At 42.7% G+C, this 24,466-nt stretch overlaps 1 protein-coding gene across 1 annotated transcript; it reads left to right on the top strand.

The window, feature by feature from the left end:
- The first annotated feature begins 4,670 nt into the window (after positions 1-4,670).
- On the top strand, positions 4,671-23,557 carry LOC140482200 (interleukin-8-like). The gene is made up of 5 exons (XM_072579272.1): positions 4,671-4,725; positions 13,669-13,808; positions 15,229-15,358; positions 15,562-15,641; positions 23,226-23,557. The coding sequence occupies exons 2-5, from the start codon at positions 13,748-13,750 to the stop codon at positions 23,315-23,317; spliced, it is 363 nt and encodes a 120-aa protein (XP_072435373.1). The 5' UTR covers positions 4,671-4,725; positions 13,669-13,747; the 3' UTR covers positions 23,318-23,557.
- The last annotated feature ends 909 nt before the right edge of the window (positions 23,558-24,466 follow it).

Here is a 24,466-nt window from a genome sequence, read left to right on the forward strand (position 1 = left end):
AACTTGAGTGGGATATAGGTAAATTAATGTTACTTCTGCAATTCTGCAATTCCATTTTACAAAGTAAAATGAACTCACACCAGTGTGTAATTGTTTTAGGCAAGAGCTGAGTCAACCAGAATGGAAACGATGTGGAGGAAATATATAATTGTTTTTGTACTAGCTAAAATTGTATGTCAGAATGAAATGTGACTGCAAAACAATGGTAGACATTACGGGCAAGTAGATAAGATGTTGTGAGGGGATGAAGTTAAGCTAGATACGCCTGTACAAACAGTAGGTATAAACATCTGTTTCCCACTTTTACAGAGACAGAGGAACAAACCCCAATTAAAAGGGTCATAGGGATCAGAACAGCCTCGGGAAAGGCACAGATGGAGGGGGTAGATAATGATGAAGAAAGAATATGCCCAACAATGACCTATAGCGGGATGAGGTCAAACGGCCTTGTGAGGCCAGAAATAAGCATTTTGTCACAGACAAGGCCGGATAAGGCAAGAGATAAACAGGAGTAATGGGGGCCGGTCTTAGAGAAGTGGACGATGTAAACAGGGGAGGAGCGATGTAAAACAAAAGAAATCAAATTATATAAATGTTGTGTATGAATTGAATTTGGTGTGTGTATGTCCTCTGCCTTATAGACACTGGACATCACACCCACTTGCAAGTGTAAAATAAATGACACTACTGATTCAGATCTTGTCTCAGGCTGAAATTATTGAAGTGAGTGGGCTTTGTTTCTCACACTTGGTTAATAGTTATCCTGAAAGTGAGGACTGCAGATGCTGGATATCAGTGTCAAAAAATGTGGTGCTGGAAAAGCACAGCAGGTCAGGCAGCATCCGAGGAACACATTCCTGATGAAGGGCTTACACTTAATAATTACCCTGGAAATGTTAGACAGAATAAAATGCAATTTAACACCTGGGTAATTCCACAACTGTACCCCCTTCCTACACCGTCACAACCCCCAACTACCTCCTGTGACCACGCAACTAACCAACCTGACCTGAAAGGATTACATTCCTGACTATCCAACTAATCCCCAACCCCTAGGCTACACCACTGACCGAACCTAGCAGTAAAAGGAAAGTCACCAAAGTCCCAGTGGGCTGCCATCTCACTGGAGAGAGATGACTGAAGATGAGATTAAGCTGAAGGTCATCATGCCTCAGATAAGGGATGAGGTCTAGAAGGCAGGACCTTCATAATGACCTTGGCTGGTGCAGAAATTGAATGCATGTTGTTGGTGTCACTTCACCAGCATCACCCTTCCAGCCAACTGAGCTAATAGATCCTCTAGTACCCCCTCCTGACCACATAGCTACAACACTGACCCAACGCAACATACCACCTGCTGACAAATTGCCTACAACAATGACCAAACCCAACTACACCTGGAAATCTGACTAACTCTCTGACCTGAACTGACCTGATTACATTTTGAAGATATTAATAACCCTCCTGATCCGTCCTGACCCCAAAGCCTCCTAACTGCCTACTACAGCCTCTCTATCAGCTCATCAACCCGCCACCTGACCTAATGAAAAATAAAATACTGCTGACGCTGGAAATCTGAAGGAACTGAAGTTCAGAAGAAGGTTCATTGGACTTGAAATATGAACTTTGTTTTTCTCTCCACAAATGCTGCCAGGCCTGCCGAGTTTCTTCAGTATTCTCTGTGTTTGTTGCTCCCTAACCTAACCTGGTTACTGTCCAATCTAAGGCATCTCTGGCCAGGCCTATTTATCCTCCAACCACCTGACTACTACCTCCAAAACAACCAGACTTGACTACTAACCTCCGTCTATCTAACTATGCCCAACTCAACAATCTAAAGTCCACCCATACAACTCCACTCCCCTAGATCCAATTACCTAACTACTCGCCTAATGCAACTTGACTACCCTTCCATCATCTGATTACACCAAACCCAACCTGACTACCCCAAACATTCAAATAACTTCCTAACCAGACCTAATTACTCCCTGACCAGATACTTACCTTGCCAGACCCAATCCATCTCCCCCACCACCACTAAGCTAAGTCTCACATTCACTGTGTTGACATATCTTTAAGCATCATGCCTAAGACATCATTGTTGTGTTATAAAGGTCTCATTCTCTATCTTACCTCAGATCACTTAAAGCTTCACAGTCCACTAGAATCATGCTGCTCTGTTGTAATTAACAGCTTCATATTATCCCATGCACTGGTGCATGAAGAATGCAATGTTTGTTCATAAGAGTCAGCTGTAATAAATGTCTTCAGTACCATGTTATCTATACACAGTTTCTTATGCTACAGGAGATAACATAAGTACTGCTGCATCAGGTAACAAGCCACACCACTTCCAACCTGTCTCGGGCTATCTCCTGCTGAAACCCCACCATTCCTTTATTGCCTTTAGACGTGACAATTCTAACATGCTCCTTTCTGCTGTATGACCCTACTTTCCATAAACTTAAGGTCATCCAAAACTCTTCTGCCTGGGTCTTAAATTGCATGCAGCCCAATTTATTTATCAGCCTAATACTTAATGCCCTGTATGCTCCCAGTTTAAAAACATCTTGACTTTAAAATCCTCGTTTTAGTTTTCAAACCTTTCAGTGGCATCTCCCTTCCCATTCTCTATATTTATTTGTAACCCCACTGCCCTATGAGATATCTAGTCTCCCCTAATTCTGGTATCTTAAGCACCTATAATTTTAATCATTTGCTTTTAGTGGTTGCACCTTCTGCAAACTGCCTCTGATGTAAACTCTAGAATTCCCTCCTTCGATCTCTCTGCCTCTCTCCCTAGCTTTCTGTTTTTAACTTGCTATTTAAAAACCATCGCTTTAATAGGTAACATTTCCCTTAGTGGTGTGGTATCATATTTTATTTTATATTGGTACTTTGGCATAGATTATTGTTTTAAAATCACAATATAACTAGATGTTGTTTTAAAAGTATCGCACGTGAGTGTTTCTGATCTTACTTTGCCCACTTGAGTGGCGCTGTAGCTCAGTGGTTAGCACTGCTGCCTCACAGCTCCACAAACCCAGGCTTGATTCCAGCCTCAGTTGACTGCCTGTGTGGAGTTTGCGCATTCTCCCCATTAATGCATGGGTTTCTTCTTCCAGTCCAAAAATGTGCAGGTTAGATGGATAGGCTGAATTGCCCATCCTGTCCAGGAATGTGCAAGCTAAGTGGATGAGCCATAGGAAATCCAGGGACAGGGGAGTTTGGTCTGGGTGGAATGCTCCCAACCAAAGTCTTGGTATGGACCTGATGGGCCAATTTGCCTGTTTCCACACTGTAGGGATCCTATGATTCACTGTCAAAAGGAAAGACATGGATCTTTAATGGCAAACTTGCTGACCAACAGATATAAGTTTGTATTAATTTGGTTGGCACTAGGTTGAAATCAAAAGATTGTGTGTAAGTCAAATTTTGAGGGCTGTCAGAATTAAAAGGATGTGTTACAAGGAGTTGGACCAAATTCTAGAGAGCTTTAAAAAGCATCACAATTTCTCAGCAATCATTACTAAGGCTGCCCCTGTGAGGCAGTCTAGTATCTCAACCCTTCTATGATGTTTATGAATCAAGGATGGCACTGCAGCCAATGTTTGAAGAGAGTATTGCTTTCAGTGTCATTCCACAGCAGAACAGATTGACACTGCAGCATGGTTAACTATTACCCGGCGCTGCACAAATGCAAATATTATGCTGCCTGGATGCTTCTGGCATATTTTCAGCTGCTGGCACAGTTTGAATTTTCTCATATGAATCTGAATCCAACCATTCCCCAGAACATGTGGCTTTCACCAGGTGATTGTAGTGGATAACATTTTTTAATGCAATAGGCAGCATGGAAAGCAAGGCATACTCCAAATAGCCTGATTATTAGATTGCTGGCCAGAAAACCCGTTAACTATCTCACATCAAATGCACAATAAACGTGTTGTGAATCCACAGTGTTCCCTAAAGAGGAAAGTCAAGTCACCAGAATATGTTGGGAGCTAACTATGAATCAATATTGTTTTGCATTTGTGTCAGACTATACAAGATGTTGCAGAATGCTGGGTCACTTTCACTCCTTCCACCCACTACTGCATTGGAGCAAAGAACATTGACTCGAAGAGATCCTTGGAATCAAAAATTGAGTGATTTCCTGGAATTGACACGGCTTCATCAACACAGGCAACTGTTTGAGTGAAAGCTGACTCTGGAATTTTCTTAACCATTTTACAAACCCCCAGACATCACAGCTAAAGGCCTCACCATATTACAGATCCTAAACTGAAACTGAAATCAGCCCCAGGCACCCTCAGAAATATTACTTCAGCCCTGGCTTGTGTGACACTGTCAGCATTTGGTTGAAGCAAAAAAAAAGGTATTTTCAAAAGTTTCCAAACATCACTAGATAATTACACATGGGCTTAAACCTGTCGAGGATGAGGAGGGGCACGCAACATTCAGTTTGAAGAGCATATCCTCCTCGAGAGTTTGTCAATGGGATTGCAAAATGTGGGAACTTGTTTAATAGGTAATTCCAGTGTCTGACAGCTATTGCAGTATCAATGCTAGTTTAGTTCTTTAGGCATGATGTGAAGATGCCAGTGTTGGACTGGGATGGACAAAATTAAAGATCGCACACACCAGGTTGTAGTCCAACAGTTTCATTTGGAAGTACTAGCTTTCGGAGCGCTGATCCTTCATCAGCTACCTGATGACAACCTGGTATTGTATGATTTTTAACTTAGTTCTGTAGGGTGGATATTGGTTTAGATCAAGAGTTTCTCACCTTCTCCTTCATCCCCCACCAATCCAAATTCAAGGCTGGAAGATAGTCATGACCGCTCAGCATAAGAACAGCAACAGTGGGAGTGTCTGGGATAGGGGCACCAGTCGACAGGAGTCTGGATGTTGACCTGTAAGACCAGGGCATGTGCCTTTGAGTACCATGTGGAGTAGAAAGGATTGTGAGGATGTTTTGTTCCTCTTTAAAGGAGTGTAACTGCAGCAGGAGCCAGGCCCTCAAGATTGAGTCACTCAATATGTGCATGGTTTCAAAAAGAAATGTTTGATGGTTTTAAAACTGTTGCAGATGGTCACTTAGTCAGAACCCGCTGGGCAGCCCTTACTGCCTCAAACCTTGTAATCCATTTTTGTTCACCACCTTACTTGGGAAGGCCTTATCTTGGGTCTGTAGTCAATATGAGTGAGATTTCTATGTCTGTTAACACTGTGGCAATTGCTCGGCTGGGGAGTAGACATATTCTGGAGAATTAAAAGGAGATGCAGAACTGGAAATGGTTCTTGATTCTGGCAGCACTCAGAGGTGACCAACAGTGGGAATATATGCACTAGGGAGTGGCATCTGGCACCTGATAAAAGTAGGCAGATTCGTAACAGTGCAGTGCTACTGTCCAGGAATCTGGCAGTGTGTTAGTTTGCTCACCTGAGTGAGTCAGTATGGGGCATGGAGGGTTCCAGAGTGTGAGGTGGATGATGTTTCCTGTAACACTGGAAAGAAAAGCAAAACCTTTCGGTTGTTTCATGGCTTTGGAGAACTGGGGAGTACTGAGGTCCTGGAACCTGGAAGGACTATCTGGGCTGTCTTGGAGGAAGCTCCTGAAACCCAAAGGTGAGAGTAGAGGCAGTGTGTTTGCTTAGTTGAGAAGGGTTACATCAGATTGAACCAACTGATGAGGTGGGAGCTGAGGTAAGAAGATCGTTAGAAGGATTGTCTATGTCACGGCCCTGTGGAATTTGCAAACCAGTAAGTCATATGGCACAAAGGTTTGCAGATTTAGGAATTTAACATTTTTCAGAAATCTCCTAAACTACTTCATGTGAAGGAATATGCATGCAAAGGGAAGGTCTCCTCAAGGTTGTTTTCAAGATTGTTTATGATTAGCGATTCTTGAGAAGATTTGTAGCTCAGGTTGAAGATATAGATATAAGTTAGCTTGCTGAGCTTGAAGGTGTGTTTTCAGATGTTTCATCACCATGACTGGGTAACATCATCAGTGAGAGTCTCCAGTGAAGTGCTGGTGGTATGCCCCGCCTCTCTACTTATAGGTCTTGATATCTTAAGGTGGGTGATGTCATTTCCGTTATTGTTTAAGGGAAGGTAGATGGGATCTAAATTGTTTATGATTCTGTACAGTCCTGAAGGGGTCTGATGCTCTTTACAAGTAAACATAGTTTCAATAGAACAAAAACTTCTCTTGCATTTTAATGGTTAGTTAGCTTTAAAAGTTATAAAATCATCATTTTTGACATGATCAAAGTCCAAAATTAATTAATGGTTTTTAAAAAAATGGATTAGACCTTTGTAGAATTGGTAAACTAAAACCCATAATTCCTCCTTTATCGAGCCTAAGTTCTCAAATAATAGCAATATGTTATGAAACATCATAAGAATGTAGGTAAACCTGTGGATGACCTGAAGGCCATTATTGCCGTGGACAAGAATATGCTAAAGAATATTGCAGTTATAGCACAACCTGTTGTATTAATATCTGGCGGCTTTTAGCAAAACTGTGAGGGTTGACCCCCAGAATTATCAGATTCTGGATTAGTGGTGCTGGAAGAGCACAGCAGTTCAGGCAGCATCCAAGTAGCTTCGAAATCGACGTTTCGGGCAAAAGCCCTTCATCAGGAATAAAGGCAGTGACCCTGAAGCATGGAGAGATAAGCTAGAGGAGGGTGGGGGTGGGGAGAGAGTAGCATAGAGTACAATGGGTGAGTGGGGGAGGGGATGAAGGTGATAGGTCACGGAGGAGAGGGTGGAGTGGATAGGTGGAAAAGGAGATAGGCAGGTAGGACAAGTCCGGACAAGTCATGGGGACAGTGCTGAGCTGGGAGTTTAGAACTAGGGTGAGGTGGGGGAAGGGGAAATGAGGAAACTGTTGAAGTCCACATTGATGCCCTGGGGTTGAAGTGTTCCGAGGCGGAAGATGAGGTGTTCTTCCTCTAGGCGTCTGGTGGTGAGGGAGCGGCAGTGAAGGAGGCCCAGGACCTCCATGTCCTCGGCAGAGTGGGAGGGGGAGTTGAAATGTTGGGCCACGGGGCGGTGTGGATGATTGGTGCGGGTGTCCCAGAGATGTTCCCTAAAGCGCTCTGCTAGGAGGTGCCCAGTCTCCCCAATGTAGAGGAGACCGCATCGGGAGCAACGGATACAATAAATGATATTAGTTGATGTGCAAGTACCCCCAGAATTATCAAGCAACAGCCTGACACAATCATATTCACCAAGTAATACCTTACAGACAATATCCCAGACACCATCATCACTCGTCATGTCCCACCCACAGCAGACACCCACCAGAGATGGTTACTGCAGAGTCCTTAATAAAGAAGACAAACTTATAAATTCTTATCAAGGAATCCTTCTGCTGGTCACTTTCTACCATCCTCCGCACCCTCCCAGCCATGTTGAACAATCGTATTTGACGTGAAAGAAGCACAGAAGGTTGCAAGGGCACTGTTTATCACCAAGAGAAGATTGCTGACTGTGAAAACCCCTACATGGCATATGAGGAATTACTAACTAATCTCCATAGGGAAATTAAAACATAAAGAGACCCAGAAGGCTCTTGTGGTGCAGTGGTAGAATTCCTAACTAGGAGCCAAGCGATCTTGGTTCAAGACCCACCTGCTCCAAAGGAATGTAATAAACCGTCTGAACAGGGTGATTAGAAAATATTGATATAAACAAATCCAGATGAGGCTTCTTGTAGCACAGTGGTAGTAACCCTACCTCTGAGCTGAGAGACGGCTTCAACTCCTATCATGTGTGTAACAATATCTCTGAATGGGTTGATTAAAAGTACCATAAAGCAGACCCAGGGATATACCTTTCTAAGCAGGCTTCCTGCATGCTTACAGTACACTATATCTGATTGGTCTAGCTGAGTACTAAAGCTGCTGGATAGTAGTGAAGGAAATAACAAGAGTGGGGGAGCCTACCTGATCTCATCCTCACCACCGTGCCTCCTGCAGATGCATCTGTCCTTGCCAGTATTGGTAAGAGTGACCACCACACAATTCTTGTAGACACCAAAATCCTTTCTTCATACTGAGCGTGCCCTCCAATGTGTCGTGTGACCCTGCTACAGTGTTAAATGTGATAGATTCAGAACCAATTCAGCAGCTCAAAGCTGAATATTTATACGTTTCTGTGGGCCATCATCAGCACCAAGTCTGTGCTCAGCCACAAACTGTAACCTCATGGTCAGTCATATCCCTCGTTTTACCATTAGCCTCAAGTTGAGAAATCAACCCTGGTTCATTGAATAGACCAGGAGGCTATGTCAGGATTAACACCAGGTAATCATTAAAATAGGTGTCAACCTGGCAAAGTTACGCCATATGACTTGCATGCTAAACAGTACGAAAAGCATATCTTGTACAGAGCTGATGACTTCAGAACTAATGGATTAGATCTACACCTTGTAGTTCTGCTATGTTGAACCATGAATTGTAGTGACAGCAACTAATAAATAAGTAACAGGAGAATTCTCCAAAAATATTATTGAAAAGCCCAGCAAATGCTAAGGTGGAGGCATTTGCATCCCTCGGTCGGAAGTGCTGTGTGGATTATTCGTCTCGGCCTCCGCCTGAGGCCTTCAGCATCACCAAAGTCAATCTTCAACCAATTGGTTCACTCCATGTGATATCAAGAAATGAACAAAAACACAAGATACTGCAAAGGTTATGGGCCCTGACAACATTCTAGCAATAGTATTACAGAATGTGCACCAGAACTAACCATAGACTTGGTTGTTTGAATATGCCTACAATACAGGCATCTCTTTGGCAATGAAAAATTGCCCGAGTATATCCTGTCTCAAAAGAGTAGGACAAATCCAATCCAAATTACACCAACCAATTACAATATTATCAATTGACTTTCAATCATCAGCAAAGTAACGAATAGACGTGTTGATTCTGGTACCAAGTGGAACATTTTATTGGTGCTCAGTTTGGGTTTTGCCAGGATCACTCAACTCTTGACCTTATTACAGCCTTGGTCTAAACAAGGACAAAAGAGCTGAACTTCAGGGATGAGGTAAGAGTGACTGCCTCTCACATCAACACTGCAATTGACTGAGTATAGCATCAAAGAGCCCTAGAAAAATTGGAGTTAATGGGGATCAAGGAGAAAGCTTTCCATTGGTCAATACAAAGAAAGATGGTTGTAGCTGTTGGATGTCACAAATGTTAGTTGCCATCAGTCTCTACAGGAGTTCTCACAGGAAACTCCTTGTCCCAATTATCCTCAGCTATTTAATTATTTGCATTTCTTTCAACCTAGCTTCTGAAATGGGAATATCTACTGAAAATTGACAATGTTCAACACCACTTATGACCACTCAGTTATTGAAGTAATCTGTATTCATATACAGAAAGACCCGAACAACATCTTATTCTGGATTAGTGGTGCTGGAAGAGCACAGCAGTTCAGGCAGCATCCAAATAGCTTCGAAATCGACGTTTCAGGCAAAAGCCCTTCATCAGGAATAAAGGCAGTGACCCTGAAGCGTGGAGAGATAAGCTAGAGGAGGGTGGGGGTGGGGAGAAAGCAGCATAGAGTACAATGGGTGAGTGGGGGAGGGGATGAAGGTGATAGGTCAAGGAGGAGAGGGTGGAGTGGATAGGTGGAAAAGAAGATAGGCAGGTAGGACAAGTCCGGGCAAGTCAAGGGGACAGTTACTGAGCTGGAAGTTTAGAACTAGGGTGAGGTGGGGGAAGGGGAAATGAGGAAACTGTTGAAGTCTACATTGATGCCCTGGGGTTGAAGTGTTCTGAGGCGGAAGGTGAGGCGTTCTTCCTCCAGGCGTCTGGTGGTGAGGGAGTGGTGGTGAAGGAGGCCCACGACCTCCATGTCCTCGGCAGAGTGGGAGGGGGATTTGAAATGTTGGGCCACGGGGTGGTTTGGTTGATTGGTGCGGGTGTCCCGGAGATGTTCCCTAAAGCGCTCTGCTAGGAGGCACCCAGTCTCCCCAATGTAGAGGAGGCCACATCGGGAGCAACGGATACAATAAATGATATTAGTGGATGTGCAAGCAAAACTTTGATGGATGTGGAAGGCTCCTTTAGGCCTTGGATAGAGGTGAGGGAGGAGGTGTGGGCGCAGGTTTTACAGTTCCTGCGGTGGCAGGGGAAAGTGCCAGGATTGGAGAGTGGGTTGTTTGGGGGCGTGGACCTGACCAGGTAGTCATGGAGGGAACGGTCTTTGCGGAAGGCGGAAAGGGGTGGGGAGGGAAATATATCTCTGGTAGTGGGGTCTGTTTGGAGGTGGCGGAAATGTCGGCGGATGATTTGGTTTATGCGAAGATTTGTATGGTGGAAGGTGAGCACCAGGGGCGTTCTGTCCTTGTAGAGCTGGTAAGTGGCAACCACATTTAAAGCAATGCAAATGTCAATGAATGGCCATCTTCAATAACAGAGAATCTAACCATATCTCCTTGACGTTGTCCTTGATACTGATATTATTAAATCTACCTCTCTTAATAACCTGTAAGTTAGCAGAAACTAAACTTGACCAGCCATATACATACAATGGCTACAAAAGCAGGTCAAAAGTGACAAACCCTGTGGTCATCCTTGCCCTGATATAAAATTGCAATCTTAGCATTGTGCCTATTCTGGACCATTGCCCTTTCCCACCACTAGAGACAAAGAAATTCCTGCAGAAAGTCCTGCCAGATGAGTTCATAATATCAACACTTGTAGCTTTTCCCACAAAATCAATGTCTTTGCTAAGATCCTGCACCATGAATTCAATAGGTAGCTCTGCTGTGACAGGCAAGCTTTTGATCAAGTCTGGACCTTCTTCAGTGTCAATATTCCTTACAAACAGCATATTTTACACCTTTCCAAGTGCTTTTGGTGTCGTGGTAACCTCTCCTACCTCTATTTTTAATTGATGATGAACCTGTTGACTATTTGATCCTTTTATTTACGTCCCTGACATTCATTGTGGTAAAGGATATCTAGACACTATGATGGAGGTGTAACCAGCAGTCATTGGTACACTGCTGGACTTACCTTTGAGCAATTTCTACTCCATTCAGAGTCTTCCCGTACAGAAATCTGTTGTAATTAATGAGAGCAGGCCACTGGGCTTCAATGACAGGTTCCTTCACAGTTGTTGTTCATTAGTCATTATCTTTCCATGCTCACTTCCCACTTGTTGAAGGTGCAGTCTCAAACTGTGTTCCATTTTACCTCAGTGAGTTGTTGGAAAGTGGATGTTGAATTGAGACATGGAATTGTTGGTTTTCATCTGAGTAGGCAGTATTACTAACATCAATCTGAGGATTTCTGCTTTTAACATATAATTTTCAAGGGTTGTAGCCTAACATTGGTGTACATCATGACGTGATGTTTATTAGTCAACATTGTGGATCCTGCATGCATTGACAATGCTGCTCATACAGTCACATTTGGTGATGATTCGCTCTGCCTGGTACCTGTGATGACTCTATAATACCTTGAGGCATGGTTTGTTCTGAAAGGGGTTAATTACGCAAAGTTTGTGGTAGCTTTTTGGAATGACCAAAAATATAGCTCAGCAGTGCAAATTGTATTATTAAATTATCAGATTTCTCATTTCTTGTAATTCACAGGTTTCAGCTCAGCAGCATATTTCCTTTTTATTATAATTCCAAGGATCAGTGCCAAGTCTGAAACATTTCACCGTCCTCTAGGTCTGATCTCAAATGTGGAACTATAGCCAATGTGAAACTTCATTTTGGGGAAGAATATTTAATTTGTAGTCAACTTTAACTTGTGATGGGAGATTCCCTACAAGATCTCAGTCCCATTTAAACTTTATGTCAATAAGTCAGTCTGAATAACAAATATTCAAGGAAATGTTTGATAAAAAAAAACAGTTCTGCTGGTGCAAGATCATTGGAGATATATTTGTTTCACAACAGAAATGATTGCATCCTCAAACTAAACTCTTCCTAATAGTGGGAATTTTAGAACTATATTTACACCTTTGCACTCTTTTCCAAATTAAGGTCCAAAGGACCGCATCATAAACCAGCCAGTGAGAAGGAGAAATGCTTCCAGTAAAGCATGGACTTTAATTTTGTTGTCCAGAATCGGATTGTTTTGAAGTTGTCTTATGCAATTTTCTTGGAAACAACAGTAACCAGCATCAAGTTATAGGGCTGTCTTAACAATGTTTTGAAAGATGTAATTAAATTGTATAGAAAAGCATCCCGTTTGTGTATGTGTGGCTAGAGGTGGAGGGGAGAGACATTAAGTATTTGGGTGAGAGAATTCCTCTATTTTAGAGCCTTTGGCTGCACCTACATCTGGGAAGGTAGGGAAGTCCATACGGTCTGATATTGAGTCCTTGTCTTCAAACAAGTAAAACTGCACCAATCCTCCAGCCAGCTGAACTGGACCTCAAACTGGCATTACCCAAAATGTTTGGCATGGTGGTGGAAAACCAGCACACATATTTTGGGGCTAATATTTTTCGGTCCTTTCCATTCTTCCTTCCTGTCATCGGCAGTGTCCGAAAATCCTGACACAAGTTTCCAGAAGGTATATTCAATTAAGTCCCTCAAGCCAGTTTGTTTGCTAATGTTGAAGCTCCTAAAATTGAAGGCACATTATTGACTTAGTCAGGCTATTGGCTGAGTTAAGTACGCCAGAAGATCATGATAATAGTCAGATACTTGAATTCTCCAGATGTGACTGGTGGTATCCTGCATGGATCTATATTGAGGACGCAACCATTCACCACATTTATTAACTTAATTGTTTAGCAGCTGGGAATGTCAAATGTCCAAAGTTGCCAACACCACACAGATAGGCAGCATTGGAAATAGTGTGGGTAGTAGCCTAGTGCATAAAAATGTCAGTTAATCTAGTGAATAAATAAAGTGGCAAAAGAAGAACATGATAAAAGGAGTTAGAAGTTATATTTCAGCAGTACAAAGTTTTTGTTCAGAACATACCTGGAGCACAGTGGATAGTCTTGACATCATAGTCTAGGATCTTTATGTCGGTCTTAGAGGAAGTGCAGTGTTGGTTTACCAGGATTGATGCCTGGACTCAATTGGGTAAATTATAAAGAAATATTAAGTGAACCATGTTTATAATCTCTTGAGTTTAGAGTGTTAAGGGGTAACTTGATCACAGATAGTGTAATTAGAGAGAAGCTACTTCTGTTGGGTGAGGAGTCAATGAGTGGTGGCATTGTCCAAACATTAGAGCCAGACCTTTCAGAAGTGAAATTAGGAAATTGTCTTTCATGGTGGTAGACTTTCTTCCACAAATAGCAATTCATGCAAGGTCAACACTTAATTTTAAAAGTTAGATTGATGCATTTTTGAACATCAACATGGGGAGCTTGTAGTTCAGCTGTGATCTTATTGACTGGCAGAAATAGCAGGATGAAAAATTAAATGATCCTTTCCTGCTTCGACAACTTTACAATGCATACATAAAAAAATTCATCACATATAACAATATGTTACCTGTTGGTGGCTGCTGTAAACTATGTTTATGTGCAAAAGTGAAAGAAAACTTGACAAAGGGGCAGGGAAACTCCATTCCATGGGATTTTCAGCAGATTTTACTGTATGTGATTACGCAAAGCGAGAGCAGAGGATCTCAATAAATAATAGCTGTTTTGCTCCTCTTTAGCAGAACTTCACTCAACAGATGAAGATTCTCTGAGGTTGACATCAGATCATTCAGCAGTAATCTACTCAACAGCACAAAGATGATCAAGACAACAACTGCAGTAACTATCATCCTGCTTTTGTGTGCTCTAACTGCACAGGGTATGTCAACATTTCTCTCTTGTACTTTACGTTTTGTCCTGTATTATAACATCAAATGGAATCTTTCTACTGACTTGTTGACCAGTCATACATATGTCAGTTTGCTCTTTGGATATTCATTAAACTGTTAATGATCACCAATATTATTGACAGTACAATGCTAGTTCGAATACTTTGTTATTAATATAGGGGTATTTAATCACTTTAATCCATTTTAACCATGATGTTTGCAAGTAAAAAAGATTTTCTTGTGAGAAATTACTATTCCATGCAATGAATAGTGATGTGAAATGCCCTGCTTAGAAATAGAGTCATAGAGATGTACAGCACGGAAACAGACCCTTTGGTTCAACTTGTCCATGCTGACCAAATATCCCAGATATCAGAGAGCCCTGACTGAGATCACTGCATAAAACCCACATGGTGATTGCAAGATGCAGAAGTTCTCTGCAGGCCAATCAGGAAAACCTTCTAGTCCCACCTGCCAGCAACTGGCCCATGTCCCTCTAAACCCTTCCTATTCATATACATATGCAGATTTATTTTAAATGTCACAATTATACTAGCCTCCACCACTTCTCCTGGCAACTCATTCCATACACGTACCACCCGCTGCGTGAAAAGGTCTCTTTTATATCTTTGCCCTCTCACCCTAAACCTATGCCCTCTAGTTCTGGACTCCACCGCCCCAGGGAAAAGACTTTGTCTATTTATCCTATCCATGCCCCTCATAGTTTTGTAAACCTCTATAAGGTCACCCCTCAGCCTCCGTGGTCCATTGAAAACAGCCCCAGCTGTTTCAACCTCTCCCGATAACACACATCCTCCAACCCTGGCAACATCCTTGTAAATCTTTTCTGAACCCTTTCAAGTTTCACAACATCCTTCCAATAGGAAGGAGACCAGAATTGCACGCAGTATTCCAAAAGTGACCGAATCATTGTCCTGTACAGCTGCAACATGACCTCCCAACTCCTGTCCTCAATACTCTGACCAATAAAGGAAAGCAAACCAAACGCCTTCTTCACTATCCTATCTACCTGCAACTCCACTTTCAAGGATGTTGTGGATGCAAGTTCAATTGAGGCATAAAGAGGGTATTTGATGATTATTTGGGTAGAACGAATTGAAGTGTGCATGTATGGAGAAAAAAACATGAGTTTGGCTGCAGGGAGTGATGATCATTTGAAAAGCCAATGAAGACAAAATGGCTCAAATGGCTTCCTTCTGCACTGTAGCATTTTAGCAATTACTTTTTATTTCCAAGATAGCAGAATAACTTGATTCATTGCCAATATTTAGACAGCCAATTGGTATTTTATTGTGAGTCATGCAGAAATATGTTAAGATATCTCACATTGGAACTAAGTGCAAAGATTCACTCTACTTCAATCAATAATATCAATCAATCTTTTCACAGGTATCCCTGTGCCAGGACCTCAAGCCCGGTGCTTGTGCCTCAACTCCAGCTCTGAGTTCATCAATCCAAAGCTCATCAAGAGTTTGAAATACATTCCCAAAGGATCGCACTGTGAGATGCTGGAGATAATGTGAGAATATCATCTTTAACCTTTCTGCTTGTGTTATGGCTATTTAAAAACTGTGTTACTTCCTGAAAACATGTTGGATCAATCATTGTTTGTTTATGAAGCAGGTAGTTTATTTCAAAGTCTAACTAAATTCTCAATTCTCAGAGAGAGATATCTAGTTTATGCGGATGATCAATTTATATAGGTTTTCCTTCTCTTCACAGTGTCACCATGAAAACCGGGAAGAAATTATGTGTGAGCCCTGATGCTGAGTGGGTGAAGATTATCATTAAAGCAAAGAAAGGTTGGTATTTGGCGTTTGTCCAAATTCAGACTGCACATTCCAATAGACATTGAGATCATTGCAACAAACCCACATGGAGATTGCAAGATGCAGATGTTCTCTGCAGGCCAATCAGGAAAATGTTCTTAAATAGTCCCCTTCTTATTCACAGTCCTGATGCTGCAATAGTAATCACCAGACTCACACTGATGTCAGGCTGGCGGGCCCAGCAGGGTCTGGTACTGCTAAAAGCAGGAGAGCACAAGGATGGCTCAAGTATGGAGATGGCCTGTCCACCTGCATGGGAGGGAACCGTTAAAGCAGCCTGGAGCTGGATTTCCATCCTGCCAAAAACAGTGACCCTTGGAATTTGTTTCCTTTCTGGAGATCTGGGTTAATTGAATCTTCTCAACAATCTTGAGTGTTTCATCATGGGATGGCATGGAACAGAAGCAGCACGGTGTCTCAGTGGTTAGCACTGCTTCCTCATAGGACTTGGGTTTGATTCCACCATCGGGTGACAGTCTACATGGAGTTTGCATATTCTCCCTGTGTCTGCATGGGTTTCCTCTGGCTGTCCAAAGTTAGGTTAGGTGGATTGGCTTAGCTAAATTGCCTGTAGTGTCCAGGGATGTGCATACTAGGTAGATTAGCTATAGGAAATGCATGGTTGTGGGCTGCTATTTGAAGGGTCAGTGTGGACTTGATGGGCAGAATGGCTTGCTTCCACACTGTAGGGATTTTATGATTCAGGCATCAATTTGTTGAAAGTAGTACATAACTTCCTTTTAAGCGGCAGGTATTCCAGGGAGTTCTAGGTAGTGGCGTGGAGTGTGCTTCAGTACATGTTCAGGAAGCTGTTAACTAGCTTCCCTTCCCCTTTAACACTTTCAATACGTGTTTTAATGATTGCATGAACCTTTCCACAAGATCACTTCGAGAAGATAGAGCACTGACCTAATGTGCTGAATGCCATTGCATCCCATGTGTCAGTAAACTCCTTCATGAGGAACTGAGGGCCATTGTTGCTGAAAACTTTCTCAGAGTTCCTAAACTTCAGAAACATATTGTCCACTTTCTCAATGGCCAGGCCTGCAGAAGTAGATTTCATTACAACTACTTCCAAGCACTTAGAATGAGCACCAGCTACCATCAGCAGCATTTGACCCTTAAAAGGTGGGCAAAATTAATGTGGGCACATTGTCATGGCACCTCAGCCCATTCCCAGTGTGTAATGATGACAATGGCACTGTGATCCTGATTTTTGTGTACACCTGGCACAAGTTAGCTTTGATCTGGCCATCCAAATTCAATCATCAAAAAATAGCTCCTGGCAAGCTCTTTTGTTCTCATGACCCTTATAGAACTGCTCCAGCAGCTTGTATCATTGCGATATACAGAGAGATAATCTCCCTTATTTCCCATAGCAGACAGCTGTTCTGATCTGACTATTCCCAGCTCCAGGACATATACGGCTTAAGTTCCAGGTGATTTCTGTCCTTTTAGGAGATTATCCATCACATGATTTAAAGCAACATGATTTCCTGATTGGGAGAAGTAGAGAATCTTCAACCCGTGACTGAATTGCCCTTGACTGGAGAGCAAGGGCAGCCTGGAAGATGGATCTGCATTTACATGTTGCTCCGATGTCTGGTATTTTGCATCATATGAAGGGAATAGAGCCCACCTCTGAGGCTGACTGTCACCAATGAGGGAGGCTGCTGCTGAGGAAATCCCAGTGCCCAGGCCAAAGAAGGATCAAAGATGAGGGCGTGATGATCTGTTAGCAGAATGACCTGTCAGCTCTATAAATTATGATAACATTTTCTCACTCTGAAAATGATATTGAGGGCCTTCTTCTCCACTTGGACATATCTGCTTGAGTAAGAGCGCATGAAACAAAGACATTGGGCCTCCCCCCTCTGTTGGGTAGTGTCTGCAACAACACCACACTGATTCCATTGGTTGAAGTAGCGACCACCAATTGCAAGGGCAATGTAGGGGCGAAGTGAACCAGAACATCCAAACCCTGGACTGTCTGTTTGACAGAAAGACATGCTCTCTCACAGTCTGTTCTAGTTCTAAGACCGAGCTTCACATAGAAGGTTGTTCAACAGCTTCAAAAGGGTCACCAAATTAGGAATAAATAATGCATAAGTCAATTTAATCCATTCCTAAAGAGCTGGTGTAGGAGGGAGGCCTTCAAGTATGTGGATCATTGGCATTCCTTCTGAGGCAGGTGAGACTTCTACTAGATGGATGGGTTGCATCTAAACTGGAGGGGCACCAATATCATAGACCATAGAACAATACAGAGCAGAACAGGCCCTTTGACCCAAAATGTTGCGCTGACCTGTGAACTAATCTAAGCCCACAATCCCATCATCATCCATGTGCTTATCCAAGGATTGTTTAAATCTCCCTAATGTAGCTGAGTTAACTACATTGGCAGACAGGGCATTCCACGCCCTTACCACTCTCTGAGCAAAGAACCTGCCTTTAACATCTGTCTTAAATCTATCACCCCTCAATTTGCAGCTATGCTCCCTCGTACAAGCAGACATCATCATCCTAGGAAAAAGACTCTCACTGTCTACCCTATCTAATCCTCTGACCATCATGTATGTCTCTAATAAATCCCCTCTTAGCTTTCTTCTCTCCAATGAGAACAGACCCAAGTCCCTCAGCCTTTCCTCATAAAGACCTTCGCTCCAGACCGGGCAACATTCTGATCAACCTCCTCTGCACCTTTTCCAATGCTTCCACATCCTTCTTGTAATGGGGGTGACCAGAAATGCACACAATACTCCAAGTGAGGCCGCACTAGTGTTTTGTACAGTTGCAGCATGACATCACAGCTACGGAATTCAATCCCTCTACCAATAAAACCTAACACACCATATGCCTTATTAACAGCACTATCAAATTGGGTGGCAACTTTCAGGGATCTATGTACATTGACACCAAGGTCCCTCTGCACATCCATGGTACCAAGAATTTTTCCATTGACCCAGTATTCTGCCTTCCTGTTATTCTTTCCAAAGTGTATCACCTCGCATTTATCTGCACTGAACCCCATTCGCCACCTTTCAGCCCAATTCTGCAGTTTATCCAAGTCCCCCTGCAACCTGTCCACCACTCCACCGACTTTGGTATTATCTGCAAACTTACTAATGACAAACAGCAGTGATCCTAAAACAGATCCTGTGGGACACCACTGATAACCGGACTCCAGGCTGAATATTTCCATCAACCACCACTAGTTGCCTTCTTATAGAAAGCCGGTTTGTAATCCAAACTGCTAAATCACCTTCATCCCATGCCTCCGCATTTTCTCCAATAGCCTACCATATGGAACCTTATCAAAGGCTTTACTGAAGTCCATGTACACCACGTTAACTGCCCTACCCTCATCCACATGCTTGGTCACCTTCTCAAAAACCTCAATGAGGTTTGTGAGACACGACCTGCCCTCAATGAATTTGTGTTGACTATTTCCAATCAAATTGTTGCTTGTTAGATGATTATAAATCCTATCTCTTATAATCCTTTCCAAAACTTTCCCTACAACAGACGTAAGGCTCACAGGCCTATAATTTCCTGGGTTATCTCTGCTGCCCTTCTTGAACAATGACACAACATTTGCAATCTTCCAGTCCTTTGGTACTAAACTTGTAGACAATGATGACTCAAAGATCAAGGCCAAAAGCTCCTAATTCTCCTACTGAGCTTCCCAGAGAATTCTTGGAAAATCCCATCCGGCCCAGGAGATTTATCTACTTACACACCTTCTAGAATTGATAACACCTCCTCCTTACTAACCTCAATCCTTTCAAGTCTAATAGCCTGTATCTTCTCCTCTACAATATTCTCCTTTTCCTGATTGAAAACAGATGAGAAATATTCGATTAGCACCTCTCTGATCTCCAAAGGGGCCACATGCAACTTCCCACTTTTGTCTTTGACAGGCCTATTCCTACCCTAGTCATCCTTTTATTCCTCACATACCTATAGAAAGCTTTAAGGTTCTCCTTTATTCTACCTGCTAATCCTAGTGTCACTTGGGAGGGTTTAAACTAGAGTGGCAGTGGGTGGGGGCTAGAGCAGTCGATCTGCAAGTGAAATAACTGAGGACAAGTTCAAGACTAAGGTCAGTGAGACTAAGAGAAAGAGCAAACAGGGAGAGGTTACTGAACATGGCAGGACTGGCAGCCTGAAGTCTATTTGTTTTAATGCAAGGTGTATGACAGGTAAGACAGACGAACTTAGAGATTATTACAAATAACCATGATGTTGCAGCTATTATAGAAACTTGGTTGGGAGAAAGACAGGATTAACAGCTTTCCAGGATTTAGATATTTCACTAGAGATACAGAAAGATAAAAAGAGGTGAGGGAGTTGAGTTATTGATAAGGTAAATGAAGACAGGGTGTCTGGGACAGTTTTTTGAAACTATAGGTAAATACTAAATAGTCCAACTAGGGAAAGGGCCATACGAGACCTGCTATTGGGGCATGAGCCTGGTCAGGTGATAGAAGCTTCAGTGGCAACAGTAACTATAATTCTGTAGTCGTCATGATTTGGAGATGCCGGTGTTGGACAGAGGTGTACAAAGTTAAAATTCACACAATACCAGGTTATAGTCCAACAGATTTAATTGGAAGCACACTAGCTTTCGGAGCGTCATCACCTGAAAAAGGGTTTATGACCGAAACGTCGATTCTCCTGTTCCTTTGATGCTGCCTGACCTGCTGTGCTTTTCCAGCAACATATTTTTAAGCTATAACCTGGTGTTGTGTGATTTTTAACTTTATAATTCTATAAACTTTAAATTAGTTATGGATAAGGGTAAGAGTAGGCCCGGGGTGAAAATACCAGCTACTGCAATATTAGGCAGGATCAGATGCCCTAAGAGATGCCATGATTCAAATATACTCACAGGGGCCTGCTTCCTTCCAAGATCCTTGGCCCTGCAGGCAGAGTTGCTGGGAGACAAGGGATACCCTCTCCAAACCTGGCTCACCATAGCTGTTGGAAATGCACAAACTGGTGCAGAATAATATTACAATGTTGTGCATGCTTCCAATAGGGCCATAGTGGGACAGACAGTAGGTCTCCTGAGAATGAGACCTTGAAGGCTAGATAGCTCCAATGGGGCTACTGTGTACCAACCAAGCAAGGTGCCCCACATCAGTACTGAATATTGCTGGCACTTCACAAGTCTCACGGACAAAGGGTGGGGAAAATTGAGTGCATGAAACCAATTCCTTAGGATGAGTGTGTGGCTGAGGATCATGACATTCACCAGGATGTCCTTGAGAGGGGCTGGTACAACCTTCCAGAGGGCCCAAGAAATCAGAGGTAACCTTACTACCAATCACTTCCTGGGTAACTCAGCTGCATTCAGACTTTGTTTGATTGTTTTTATATCCAAGGCCTGGCAGGCATCCTTCCTGTCATTGTAAAGGACGTCCGTAACATGCTGGTTTTCTGTTCTTCACTTATTGGCTTGTACACTAACTGCTACTTTATGCACCTTAATGATATCTTCAACAGTCAGATGGTGTGTTTTTGTCACGTGGTGTGTAAGTTGTGTAGCTCTGAAATGTGCCTTGAGGGTATGACATATGAATCACTTGTGATCGAGGTCCTCATGAGAGCCAATAGTTTAATATGAACCCTGAGGGAAATCCTTCTGATACTTCCTTTATCTGTACCCCTAAGTGCTTCAGAGTGCACAGAGACTGTAACATGATATACTTGAATGTGCTCTAAAACAGGTTTTAGCCTGCCAGAGGCTTTTCTCTGCAGACCACTGCACTAGGAGTAACAGTTCATTGCGAGCGGTTTATTGAAGATCTCCCAGCCTTGAATTTTATTACACTGTCTTGGAACACTCATACACATGAACAACTTTTTCCATTAAGAGATGTGTGGAATCATCACTGGTTCTGCACATTCAACCATGAAGTAGGTCACTGGGTCTGGCACTATCCCCGGTAATTGGCTTTAACATCAGTGTCCTTCACATTACTGTGCAATGTCTTGGCTACAGTCCTCAAAATTAAATTTTAAGGATCACTGATGTCAAGTTTTCTGCAGTCAAAGCCTTGATTGATTATGAGATATGACCAACATTTTCCAATTGTAATGCAAACGGTTACATCCTTGGGATGATAATCTTGTCTCTTACATGGTCAATTTAACTAGGTGCTGCAGTGAAAACAATACTACAGCTGACACTGTAACAGTGCAAGTGAAAATATACTCACAAAACCAGTGGCTTATTTACAGTGATGCAGCAGCAATGTGCCCTCAGTGTGTTTTCTTCCTCATTGCCCTCCCAATACTAGATACAGTTCCAAAGCTGAATCGGGGGTGAAGGGAGTCTACTCTGACCCTGTTAACTTGGAAGATTTGGATGGTTACCCCTGATGCCCTTGGCCCTAGACAGCCAAGGCCCACTGAGATACTTCTGTGCAGATGCAAGCTCACCCTCCTTAATGTGAACTGTGGTAGTCTTTGGGATCACAGACAGGAGGCTGTCAGGGCACAACAGTCCTGAGAAGAATCCTTTGGGGTTCCTGTGTGTGCTGTTCCTTCCTTTGGGTGACTGCAGGTTTAGTTCGATTCCCTACAGTGTGGAATCTGGCCCTTCGGCCCAACAAGTCCACACCGACCCTCTGAAGAGCAACCCACCCAGACCCATTTCCCTCTGACTAATGCACCTAACACTATGGGCAATTTAACATGGCCAATCCACCTAACCTGCACATCTTTGGACTGTGGGAGGAAACCGGAGCACCGGGAGGAAACCCACACAGACACGGGGAGAATGCGTATCACTTGTCACCTGGAGAGGAAGGATTATCTGGAGGGAGCTCAAGGTCCCTTGTCTCCATTGATGTTGAATTCCCACGGCTAAAGTGATGGCCTGCTTCTGGGTTGTAGTTCGCTAACCTTGGTGGCAAAATTAAAGTGAGTGATGCCCACGCAAGGAGAGGTAGCAAAGGTGTAGTGGTGCCACTTACCATGGCAGAGTGCATTGGCTTCCTGTCTGCACTGCTGATGGAGGAGTCGGCACTGGCCCAGATTGCTATTTCTGTCCAGGCTGGACATATCATCTAGGGTGGCCTCTTGTTGCAGGTCAGCTGGGAAGAGAACTGATCTCTCCATCACCCCATTCACCAGTGCCTTAGAGCTTTCTCCATGAAGCAAGGAGTTGGCTTATTTTTCTTCTGGATCATGTGTTGAGACTTTATAAGGTGGGCAGTGCAGTGTGAAGAGCAGTTTCTGACTTGCAGCATCTGAAGTGGTATCAAGCTGCTCTCTTAAGATACCTTCAGACCTTTAAAAGACAGAAGTCTCAGCAGTGGCATCCACTTCCTTCTGCTTCACCATATGATTCGCTAAGTAATGCACTGGACATCACACTTGCACAAACAATGAGGTATGATATAACTAGGTCACAGCAGAAAATTACACCATAAAACTCACTCACCAACATTCTTCAAGTTCAAATGGGAAAATCCTGCCTGATATTTTCTGTACTAAAATAAACACCTCCAGTTAGTGACAAAATATGATTTTTGATTTAAATTTCAGATGCCAATTCACGCAAAAAAGAACCAAAGCCACAAGGAGATGGACTTAATTTCAAACTTGAGAAACTGGAAGAAAATGGGACATTGAAATGAAAGCTGCTTTGTCCAGGACATTAATTCTCTGCTAGCACCATCCGATGGCTTGTTTGAATATTTACCCTGCTTTAATTTACAAAAATGATTATAATTTTTAACCCTGTCACACTTTAATTGTTTACTCACTACCAATGAAAACTGCCTGATGTAGTTCCTAAAACTTCGGGACAGCTCTGAATTTTATTTTCAAAGTCTAGCATGCGCATAAATAAAAGATACTGCTTATACTACTGCAAATTATTCTGTGACTGAAATGAGTTTGTTTGCAGTTCTTCATCAGTGTTAGAAAATAATTTCCAACCAAAACACAGTCAGGCATATGGTGAAATATTCTGAACTTGTGATAGATTTTAAATGAGATGGATGTCATCGGTTGTTCAACTTTAATGACTGCATTAATGGAAAGTTAATGTCAATTTTGTTATTCTGGACATCAGAAAAGTTTCTGATGAAGAATGTGTGTTGTCACTGTTCATTAATCTTCACATAAACTGTTGTGTGTTTCTTAATTAGATAAACCTAATGGATTGACTAATAATAATAGTCTGTGTTCTCCTTAAACAAAGGCAAAAGAAACATTCTGGCTGATTTCAGGTTTAAGCCTGTAAATTTCCCTGGATTTTTATGACCAGAAGCAGAACAACTTTGTTGGTATAAAAACTGTGGCTGGAAGGACAGGTCAGAAGCTAGAAATCCTCCAGGAAGTAATCTCCTGACTCCCTAAAGCCTGTCCATCATCGACAAGGCACAAGTCAGGAGTGTGATGGACTATTCCCAATTTGCCTGGATGGGTGTAGTTCCAACAACCCTCAAGAAGCTTGACACCATTTAGGGAAAAGCAGTGGCTTGATTGACATCATATCCACAAACATTCACTCCCTCCACCACTGGCGTTCAGTAGCAGCAGTGTGTACCATCTACATGATGCGTTGTAGAAATTTACCAAGGTTCCTTAAGCAATAGGTTCTAAATCCACAACCACTGTCAATAAGAAAACATAGGAACAATGGGGTGGCACAGTGACTCAGGGGTTAGCACTGCTGCCTCATTGTGCCTGGAACCCAGGTTCGATTCCAGCCTTGGGCAACTGTCTGTGAGGATTTTGCACATTCTCCCTGTGTCTGTGTGGGTTTTCTCTGGGTCCTC

This window comes from Chiloscyllium punctatum, chromosome 1, assembly GCF_047496795.1.
Source record: "Chiloscyllium punctatum isolate Juve2018m chromosome 1, sChiPun1.3, whole genome shotgun sequence".
Lineage (NCBI taxonomy): Eukaryota > Metazoa > Chordata > Chondrichthyes > Orectolobiformes > Hemiscylliidae > Chiloscyllium > Chiloscyllium punctatum.